The 10,466-nt window shown below is 49.0% G+C and overlaps 2 protein-coding genes across 2 annotated transcripts; one reads left to right on the top strand and one right to left on the bottom strand.

Moving 5' to 3' along the window:
* The first annotated feature begins 461 nt into the window (after positions 1–461).
* On the top strand, positions 462–3,829 carry LOC124674553 (glutamate dehydrogenase 2, mitochondrial). Its single transcript, XM_047210597.1, has 9 exons — positions 462–594; positions 693–806; positions 1,706–1,927; positions 2,026–2,100; positions 2,175–2,291; positions 2,478–2,728; positions 2,967–3,042; positions 3,161–3,247; positions 3,343–3,829. The coding sequence occupies exons 1-9, from the start codon at positions 487–489 to the stop codon at positions 3,526–3,528; spliced, it is 1,236 nt and encodes a 411-aa protein (XP_047066553.1). The 5' UTR covers positions 462–486; the 3' UTR covers positions 3,529–3,829.
* A 1-nt stretch (position 3,830) lies between these two features.
* Positions 3,831–6,164, bottom strand: LOC124674552 (nascent polypeptide-associated complex subunit alpha, muscle-specific form-like). Its single transcript, XM_047210596.1, has 2 exons — positions 6,057–6,164; positions 3,831–5,756 (listed from the first exon to the last, which is right to left on the bottom strand). Exons 1-2 carry the CDS (start codon positions 6,162–6,164, stop codon positions 4,158–4,160), a joined length of 1,707 nt encoding a protein of 568 aa, XP_047066552.1. The 3' UTR covers positions 3,831–4,157.
* Positions 6,165–10,466: the final 4,302 nt, after the last annotated feature.

The following is a 10,466-nucleotide window of genomic DNA, read 5'->3' on the forward strand; positions in this document are numbered from 1 at the left end:
TCTTTGACCCCATTTCCTCCTCCTCCTCTGTCTGTTAAGCATTTCCCAGCTGTAGTACTAACGTGCAATTAGCCTCGCATCGCCCATAATTACGCTCTATAATAGGAACAAGACGTGCTGCTGGATCCAATCGCCGCGTACGTCTGACTCATCTCCAGATCAACGCCACCGCCGCCGCGTGCTCAAACCCATTCCTCGATCTTATCTGTCATCTTCTTCTCCATCTTCTTGCTCCGCCTCCCTATTAATACCCTTTTGCTCCAAAGAACCAGAGACCAGCAGAGCTCGCGTCCAGGGACGGCCTCCTCCATCCCCCTCGATCTCCGGACAAAAAAATCGCCCCTTTTCACGCCCCCACCACCCTTGCCCTTTTTGGCCGCGATCTCGCGCGTTTCTGTCGGCCCCTGTCATTTTCGCCCCGCCTCCTTCCGTTCCTTCCTCCTTTCCGGTCGCGGTTGTTGGGGTGCCGCCGCCGCCGCAGGAGCCATGAACGCGCTCGCCGCGACCAGCCGCAACTTCCGGCAGGCCGCCAGGCTGCTCGGCCTCGACTCCAAGCTCGAGAAGAGCCTGCTCATCCCCTTCCGCGAGATCAAGGTGGGTCGGTCGCGCTCGTCACATGTTTTTTTTTTAAGGAGTCCCCTCTTCTTCCATCCCAATGCTCCCGGAGCTTGACTTTCTTTGCTCCTTCGCAGGTGGAATGCACCATCCCCAAGGACGACGGCACGCTCGCCTCCTTCGTCGGATTCCGCGTGCAGCATGACAACGCCCGCGGGCCCATGAAAGGTGGCATCCGCTACCACCCGGAGGTGACCAACCCTCTTCCCCATTACCCTTCTTCTCATGATGAGATCGTGTTGCTTGCTAATTCTGTGGATTGATTGATTGTGATTGTGACCCTAAGATGATGAAATGATAGATTATAGCTCATGTGATTGAGGACCTTAAATTAAAATAACACAGACTGAAATAGCTGGAGTGAATGTTTATTTGCCACGTTTCTTTTCTTTTGTTTTGTTTTGACAGCTAGTATTGTTTCTGGTCAATGATGTCATTGTTTTCTTTTCAGAGATGTAGTAGATCTCTAGTACTACAGAATTCTTTGGTTATTGTTGTATGCTGTGTCCAGCTCTCTATTTTACTAGTACTTACCATTTCATTTTCGTTTGTATAAGTTCGATTAGGTGATTCTGTAGATTGACCGGGTAGTCAGTTTGTGATGCACATGATGTTAATCTACAAAAACAAGTTATGCAAGTATGCGTTTCTCCATTTTTTTAATTACGAGCTCATTTCTTATGTTCAACTGTTGAAACACCAGACATATCTTTAGGTCGTTGATTGCGTAACTGTCAGCAGAAAAACTTTTTATCCATAACAAAGACAGCGTAAAACAAAACAACGTGCGACAAATCTTGTCGGTACGTTAGTAATTTATGTTGTTTGTAGATCCAATATTATAGCGGCATCCTGCGAACCGACAAAATTTACATCCTGAAATGCTAATTCTGTTATGGAAACAAACAACATAGCCTAATGTATAGTCGGTTGTTTGACTGAATTTCTTGTGTGGGCTATTTTATTTACAAATCCTTTTCACCAGGTGTTGCTGCTTATATTAGTAGATTCTGAAAATCCTGGGCAGTAAGCCAGCTGCAATTTAGTACTGATTATCATGTTTTCTCCTGCTACTTTATCTGCTTGACAGGTTGATCCAGATGAAGTTAATGCGCTTGCCCAACTGATGACATGGAAGACTGCCGTTGCGGCGGTACCATATGGTGGAGCAAAGGGAGGAATTGGGTGCTCTCCTGATGAACTGAGTAGGAGCGAGTTGGAGCGTTTGACGCGTGTATTTACCCAGAAAATTCATGATCTTATTGGAACTCATACCGATATTCCGGCTCCAGACATGGGAACTAATGCACAGGTATGTTACTATGCAATTTCAGAACCTTGTTTATCGTTCACCGGTGTTTCTGCTACCTACCTCTATCTGATACCATTTTCCTCCCAATTGTCATACAGACCATGGCATGGATCTTTGATGAATACTCGAAATTCCATGGTCACTCCCCAGCTGTTGTCACTGGGAAGCCCATAGTAAGTATACAAATATAACAGCAAACATTTTGTTGTAAATAAGCTCTTTACTTATTATTTGATCTATTTATTAGGATCTTGGTGGATCATTAGGTAGGGATGCTGCTACTGGACGGGGTGTAATGTATGCTACTGAGGCTCTCCTGGCTGAATACGGGAAGTCCATTTCAGGATCAACCTTTGTTATTCAGGTGAGTAGTATAAATCATTACCCTCTATGTATCTACTGACCTATTTCTCAGATGGTGAAAAGCTAGGCATGTGCCATGCTATAATGCAGAAGTTGAAATCGCAAAATAAGTTTGTTTAAAGATAATGCTAATGTGTGTACCCACCATTACTATGTTGCATTGTATTTAATCTGTGAAATCCTGCAGGGATTCGGTAATGTTGGTTCATGGGCTGCGCAACTCATCCATGAGAAAGGCGGTAAGGTAATTGCACTTGGAGATGTAACAGGCTCAATCAGGAACATGGCAGGGGTAGACATACCTGCTCTGATGAAGCACAGAAATGAGGGTGGTCACATGAAAGACTTTCATGGTGCGGAAGTCATAGATTCCGCAGAGTTGCTAGTGCATGAATGTGATGTTCTCATCCCATGCGCTTTAGGTGGAGTCCTTAGCAGGTAACAACTACTGTCCTTGTGCAGTTTAGGTGTGGTTACGCACATCATGGTTTCCCCATTTTGATTACATATTTGTTAGTCTTTTTCTGCTGGTTAATTGTTGTGTAATACAGTTCATTTAGTCTAATTTTCAGTCTTTGTTGCTCTTGAGCAACCTATTTTTTAGATTGCTTCCTAGATGTATATGGTAGATTACTCGATAGGTAACTGATGATTTGCTATAATTTATTATCTGAAGGGAAAATGCACCTGATGTAAAGGCCAAATTTATAATTGAAGCTGCTAATCATCCGACTGATCCAGAAGCTGATGAGGTAAGAGCATGGACAACTTAAAATAATTTACAAGAACTTTGTCATCCTTGAAAAATATAAAGTATGGCAAATTTGCAATTTTGTTTCCTGAATGTCTCTGCTGTTGTATGTATTGCAGATTCTTACCAAAAAGGGAGTGATTGTCTTACCAGATATCTATGCTAATTCCGGTGGTGTGATTGTTAGCTATTTTGAGTGGGTTCAGGTAACTGAATATATGATGATGGTCTTTGCCACCTCATTCCACATTATTCCGCTTGCTTCAGCCAGCATCTTCCTTATGCTCTTTTAATGGTGCAGAACATTCAAGGGTTCATGTGGGATGAAGAGAAGGTGAACATGGAGCTCCACAAGTACATGAACAGCGCTTTTCAGCACCTCAAGGCAATGTGCAAAACACACGATTGCAACCTTAGGATGGGAGCATTCACCTTGGGTGTCAACCGGGTTGCGCGTGCCACACTCTTGAGGGGCTGGGAGGCATGAGGAAATCCAGATTTCTCGTCAAATAATTTATGTCTGACACCATGGTGGATCGTAGTTCTTATAAACACCATTGTTGATCTGATAAATTCATCACAAGTTGATGGTATGGGAGTTCAATTGAAATAATTTTCGGGGTACATGACAGAGATGATGGGTTGGGTTTGTTCTTTCTTGTAGTTAAGTCTCTGCCTTTGGGTTGCTAACTGTGGTGATCCAGTTCTGGGTGATTGTAAGCCTTAAAGAGTTGTTGACAGTGTCACAAAAGCTTCTGCAGTTTAATAAAAATTAATATTTCGGCCAATTCTCAATTGTGGGCCCAAATGTAAGGCACTGTAATTCTACTACACTTATAAAAATTCAGGCAGACGAGAGTTTCAGCAAGTTACAACTGAGAAATCCGCAAAAATTGTTTTTCCACATTATCTGACGAGATTCATATGCATTCAGTCTTAGATTTAGCCCTTTGTGGATAGAGGCTGGTATTTAGTTCAGAATTGAATAAACTGAAGCTGCCAAAATAACTATCCTCCATTCGAACAGCCCCTAAACTTTCGTACACACAAGCTATCTTCGAACTATGATGAGCCTATGTGAGGCTTCATGAGCTGCCATGCCCAGTTTCAGAGCTTCTACGCTTTTGTTGCAGTCGGCACCGGGGCAGGCAATGCGAGCACACAGAACCCCGGGTGATCTGGTACCTCGTCAGCATTCAGCAAAAGCATTTTCTGAGGCTTGATCGGCACTGGTTCGTCAACATTTAGCAAAAGCATTTTCCTAGTCTTGATCGGCACTGGTCGGTCAGCATTCAGCAAAAGCATTTTCCGAGGCTTGATCTGCACAGATGCGGGTTTGCACTGCCGGTCATTGCCCTTGGGCGGAGCAGATAGAGCCTTGCTACCGGCCATGTTTTCTGCAATTGATGTCCAGGCAGGGGAGTGAGTGGCTTTCGCCGGCGCTGACCTGCAAGTCCGGCGACCGCGCTTGTGCTTCGTGAACAGAGGTTCGGTAAAGTCATCCTTGTCGGCGACTAGCAGCGGAGCAGAGCCTTTCAATGGAGTTTGGGTACCATCCTCCTTGTCAGCGACTAGTGGTGGAGCAGGGCCGTCTGATGGAGCTTGGGTGCCATCCTCCTTGTCAGCGACCAGCAGCGGATCTGAGCCCTCAAATGGAGCTTGGGTACCATGCTCGTTGTTAGCGACAAGCAGCGAAGCAGAGCCTTCCAATGGAGGTTGGGTGATATCCTCCTTGTCAGCAACTAGCGCTGGAGCAGAGCCTTCCGATGGAGCTTGGGTACCATCCTCCTTGTCAGCGACTAGTGGTAGAGCAGAGCCTTCTGATGGAGTTTGGATACCATCCTCCTTGTCAGCGACCAGAGCCGGAACAGAGCCTTGTAATGGAGCTTGGGTACCATCCTCCTTGTCGGCGGCTAGCGTCAGAGCAGAACCTTCCACGAGCGCCAGTTCGCAAGGCTGGGTGCTGCGCTCCGGCACAGGAGCCTTACCGCTGTCATCCTCCCCCGTGACTGACGGCGCGGTAGAGCCGTCGTTGGCCACCGCAAGTGCCAGCTCCCGCTGTTGCCCATCATTGTTGTCAGTGGTGGATGGACCAGCAACGCTGTCTTTCATGTCCGTGGCGGTCTGCGGCAGCACGCGAGGGCGTCCACGGCCGCGCTTGGTCGTCGCGGATGGCAACTTGCTCCGCCCTTTCTTGCGGGCAGCCGGCGTCGAGCCATCCTTCCGGGGTCGACCAGGCCCGCGCTTGCCCTCTGTGGCCGGAGACCCAGCACTCGGCGCAGCCACCGCCGGCGCCTGCGGGCGACCCTTCGGAGGCCGGCCCCGGCGCTTGGGCGCCGCGGACGGCGACTGGCTCCTTCCCTCGTTGCCAGCCGCCGGCTTCGGCGTCGGCTTCGGCGTCGGCGTCGGCGCCGAGCCATCCCTCCGCGGCCGTCCCCGTCCGCGCTTGGGCTCAGTCGCCGGTGGCGGCGCATCCGCGAGCTCGAGCTCGAGCACGGTCTCGGGCTCGTCGTCGTCGTCGTCGAGGGGGAGCGAGTACCGCCCGGTCGCGGCGCGCACGAAGAGGCCCTCGGCGACGTGCTTGGCGAGGTAGTGGCGGAGGAACCGGTCGTGCGCGGCGGGGACACCGGGGTGCCTGGCGCGGATGAACTCCGAGATGGCGGCCTCCGCCGAGCCGCCGCCCTCGCCCAGCTCCGCGATCGCCTCGCCGATCATCTGCAGACCACCAAAAACGAGGCCGCAACGTCAGCGCGGCGCATCCGAACTCCAATCCCCATTTTTGGCATCGGAACCAGAATAAAGGACGAGGTAATCTGGATTGAGCAAGCGCGACGCGAGCGGGCGATTCCTCTTCGCATCGGATGCAGCAGTCACTGATTAATTTGATTTCTAATTTGGGCAGAGATTAACGGAGCAAATCTTCCGGTGAATGGAATTGAGTAGGTAAGTGGGGAGGAATAAAGAAGTAAGAGCGTGGTAATAGGCGATTAATCCGGGGGGAGGAGGAGTAAGTACCCATGAATACGGTGGGTGATCCGGCGTGGGATCCCGACGGTTCGGTGCGGCGGCCTCCGCCGCCGGCGTCGACGACGAAGACTCTCCCATCGGCGCGATGGCCAGCATTGCGCAGAGGGGTTGGATTTGGTTGGGTGGGGGGCAGCGAAGGAACGGAGGAAGGGGGAGGGCGCAAATGTAGAAGAGAGGCGGGTTTAAGATGGGGAGAAGCGGAAGAACGCGCCTGGTGCTCTGTTTCCGGGGAAGACTCAACTCTCTGTTTGGACCAAAATGCCCTTTTTTTTTGTTCTCTGTCATTTGGTGCTTTCTCTCTCTATCCCATTTTGTGCTCTCACTAAGAGGCACGCCGACACTGCATTCGATTTTTTGAAACCGGTGGTTCTGACAGAGTTTTTTTACATAAACTAAATATTTATACTTGTAGTTTCATTTTAGTGTCATTTAGGATCGAGTAATGAATAATATTTTAAGGAAAAATCCGAGTAAAACATTATTCACTCCTTGACCCCGGATGACATTTAAAACCTGCTTATCTCTAGCCTACTACCTACTGACCACCCAGCTCTGTGGAGGTGGACGATCGCCCGCAGCTCTATCTGATGCTCTCTCTCCCCTGCTCTCTCTGCTGCTTCTCCGTCGTCGATCCCCTGCTGCTCTCTCTCCGCCACGGACGTCAAGTAGGCGGATCTATCCGCAGCCACCGCCTCCTGACGCAGCTGCTGCTCCAGCTCCTCCCGCCGCCGACGGTGATCCAACTCCTGCCTCTGTAGCCGGAGTTGCATCTCCGCCAAACGTCGCCACTCGTAGACTTCATCCTGGTGCTGCGTCTCCTCCCGCATCAACCGCCGCAGCGCAAGATCCTCCCAACCCTGCTGTTGGCGCGCCTCTCACCGGCGCTACCGCTCCGCCTCCCGCCGCTACCGCGCCTCCTCGCGCTCCAGCCGCTCCGCCTCCTGGCTGTGTCGCTCGTCCGCGACAAAGGCATCTACGGTCGCCGCTAGCGCCGCATCCTCCCACGCCTCGTACTCTGCGAGCTGCGGATCCGCCTCCACGACTTCTACGGCCGCCTCTACCGCCGTCTCCTCCCATGAATCGAACATTGTGCTATTTTCTAGGGCTTTTGCACCAATGAGGCGGGGAGGAGAGATAATATAGACCGGCAGCGAGGTGGGAAACCTCCCGCGCGGCGTCGTGGCGGGAGAGTTTCCAGCCCGGCGTCGTGGCAGTAAAATATCCCGCGCAGCGCCCTAGCGTCACTGACATGCTGCTCCCACGGCAAAAAAAATTCGCCTCGCGAGGCGCCGGCGCGCCCGATTCGCGCCATTCGCTAAGGGGCCGACACGTGGTTGCCGATGAAAGGACACGGATGTCGCCTAGAGGGGGGGTGAATAGGCGATTTAAAACTTTTACGAGATGGGCTTAACAAATGCGAAATAAAACTAGCGTTTACTTTGTCAAGCCCAAAGCCTATATACTATGGTTCACCTATGTGCACCAACAACTTATTCTAAGCAATGGTTCCTCTATGTGCACCAACAACTTATGCTAAGCAATACAAGCAAGTATGTGATAGCAAGATATATATAACTTCAAGCACGATGGCTATCACAAGGTAAAGTGCATAAGTAAAGAGCTCGGGTATAGAGATAACGGAGGCACGCGGGAGACGATGATTTATCCCGGAGTTCACACTCTTGCGAGTGCTAATCTCCGGTGGAGAGGTGCGGTGGCTTAGTGCTCCCGAACGCCACAAGAGGCTCACCTTGAGGTGTGGTTGCTTGATGCACACCAACGCCACAAAGGCCTCACCCCAAGATGCGGTACTCACACCACACACCGAACGCCACGAAGGCGCCTCACCTAAATCTCCGGTGACCCTCGCCACAAAGGCCTAGGTCACGGTTCCACTAAGGGATTTCCTTCGAGGCGGAAACCGGGCCTTACACAAAGGTTGGGGCACACATCCACAACTTAATTGGAGGCTCCCAACAAATCACGACAAAGGTCTAGAATCCGTCTAGGGTTCCAAGAACCCAAGAGTAACAACCTTCTTGCTTTCACCTCCACGAATCACCGTGGAGAACTCAAACCGATGCACCAAATGCAATGGCAAGAACACCACAAAGATGCTCAAGTCCTTCTCTCTCAAATTCTAACAAAGATACAAAAGCTATTGGGGGAATAAGAGAGGAAGAACAAAGAGATTCACAAAGAACACCAAGATCAAGATCTAGAGAGTTCCACTCACAAAGAGATGGATTTGATTGGTAGAAATGTAGATCTGGATCTCCTCTTCCTTTTCCCTCAAATGGATTCAAGAATCATTGGAGGAGTAGAGGGATGTGGCAAGCTCTCAAAGTCAACAATGGTGGAGAGCCAAAGGAGGAAGAAGAAGTGCCAAGAGAGAGAGAAAGAGAAGCTTAAAAAGGGGGCACATTTTCTGCCCGTTGGGGCTGCCTCCATTTGGGGCCGGTAGTACCGGCCAGCTAGGGGCGGTACTACCGCCCGTGTGTGCTGCGCGCGTGAGGGAGAGCGAGGCGTTGGAGGTGCGTGCCGGGAGGGGGAGGCCGGAGCCTCCGGCCGAGGTACCGGCCGGGGTACCGCCGAGCGCTCCAACCTCACTGGAAACCATCTGTGAGGCTCAGCCTCTTTTCCGGTACCACGGGCGGTACCTCGGGCGGTAGTACCGGCCGTGCACGGGCGGTACTACCGGCCATGCTCGGGCGGTACTACCGGCCAGCCCAAACTCCTCTCTTTGGGCAAACTTAGAAACAACATAACTTGAGTATCCGGACTCCGATTTTGATGATCTTGGACTCGTTTCGAAGCTAGTAACAAGATCTACAAGATCATGCAGGGAACCATCATAGTCCAGCAAAGGAGTATAGAAACAAATGATGAAAGGTTTGACCTATCTAAGAAAGACATACCGGTAAAACCTCCAACCTCAAAAATGCAACAAGTTGCCCAAACAAAAACCATTCTTGATGAACTAGAGCTTGTCATGAGAATGAGCACAAGCTCTAAAACATCACATGGATAAGATCCAAATAACAACCAAGAAAGATGATGCAAGGATGCAAAGGTTTGAGCTCTCCGAAGGATACGATCGAGTTACTCACTCGAGAGCCCCCTTGATAGTACGACAACTAAACTATAAACCGGTCTCCAACTACACCATGAGACCGGTGAGAAAGAAACCCTATCAAGAGCAAACCTTAACCTTGCGCATTCCAATTGAGCTTGATGATGACGGTCTTGACGGCAACAAGATGGAACACCTTTCTTGATTGTGCTTGCTTAATGAAGTCTTGTGGATTGCTCCCCCATAATCCACCATGGGAGAGCTTCTTCTTCGGCACATATTCACAAATCCATGAACACCATATGGATGGCAAGCTTCAAGCATATGATCTCTTCGGGTTGGCTCATCTTGAACTTGCACTTCATTTCTTCATTCTTCATCATGTTGATGTCTTGAGATAACTTGAGGGATCACTTCATCTTCATCTTCAAGACATACTTGACACTTGATATCCTTCATCAATTTCTTCTTATTGCAACCTAATACAAACATGTTGATGTCTTGAAGTAACTTGAGGGCTCACTTCATCTTCATCTTCAAGACATACTTGACACTTGATATCCTTCATCAAATTCTTCTTATTGCAACCTTGAAGTCAACATATGGTTCAAGAATTGCCTATGGACAACTCCTACAAATATAACTCAATGCAAACATTAGTCCATAAGGATTGTCATTAATTACCAAAACCACACATGGGGGCTCCATGCACTTTCAATCTCCCCCATTTTGGTAATTGATGACAATCTCTTTGAGAGGGTTTATATAGTGAATTTAAGTAACAAATAAGTTGAATATATAGAGCAAACTCCCCCAAAATATATGCATGTGTGAATGATCTTGACTTTCATTGCATATATTGGCATTCAAAGCCTAGTGGAGTTTCCTCTAAATATTCAACTAAGCAAAGCAACAAGATGCAATGCAATAAAGGCACATGCTTAAGCACAAAGCAAAGACATAAACAAATTCCCTTAAACCCTCCAAACTTCTCCCCCATTGGCACCAATTGCCGAAATGGGTGAAAAATTTAGAAGGCCAATATAGTGAGAGTTCCTCCATAGCGTGTGCATTTCTCATAATTTGAGTGGAATCAAATGCACACATCCAATGACGAATATTTGGAAGGAATCACACTATAGATAGGATCAAAGATTGCAAAATGATAACAAAGTCAAGAAGCTTCAACAAATGAAGCAAGAAACCAAATGAACCACAAAGAGGATACCAAAAGAAAGATAGATATTATGATAAGATCAAGAAGATTGCTCTAAATAATATGAGGAAGCTCCCCAAGGTTTGTGCACAAAACTAGACAATTTGCA

This window comes from Lolium rigidum, chromosome 7 (assembly GCF_022539505.1).
Source record: "Lolium rigidum isolate FL_2022 chromosome 7, APGP_CSIRO_Lrig_0.1, whole genome shotgun sequence".
In the NCBI taxonomy this organism is placed as follows: domain Eukaryota; kingdom Viridiplantae; phylum Streptophyta; class Magnoliopsida; order Poales; family Poaceae; genus Lolium; species Lolium rigidum.

What these genes read in the sequence shown, in the direction of transcription:
- LOC124674553 (XM_047210597.1), top strand. Translation starts at nt 487, where the DNA reads ATGAACGCGCTCGCCGCGACCAGCCGCAACTTCCGGCAGGCCGCCAGG. An exon ending in TCCCCTTCCGCGAGATCAAG is followed by an intron (nt 595 to 692) that starts GTGGGTCGGTCG and finishes GCTCCTTCGCAG; the next exon opens with GTGGAATGCACCATCCCCAA. An exon ending in TTAGGTGGAGTCCTTAGCAG is followed by an intron (nt 2,729 to 2,966) that starts GTAACAACTACT and finishes TATTATCTGAAG; the next exon opens with GGAAAATGCACCTGATGTAA.
- LOC124674552 (XM_047210596.1), bottom strand. Translation starts at nt 6,164, where the DNA reads ATGCTGGCCATCGCGCCGATGGGAGAGTCTTCGTCGTCGACGCCGGCG. An exon ending in ATCACCCACCGTATTCATGG is followed by an intron (nt 5,757 to 6,056) that starts GTACTTACTCCT and finishes GGTGGTCTGCAG; the next exon opens with ATGATCGGCGAGGCGATCGC.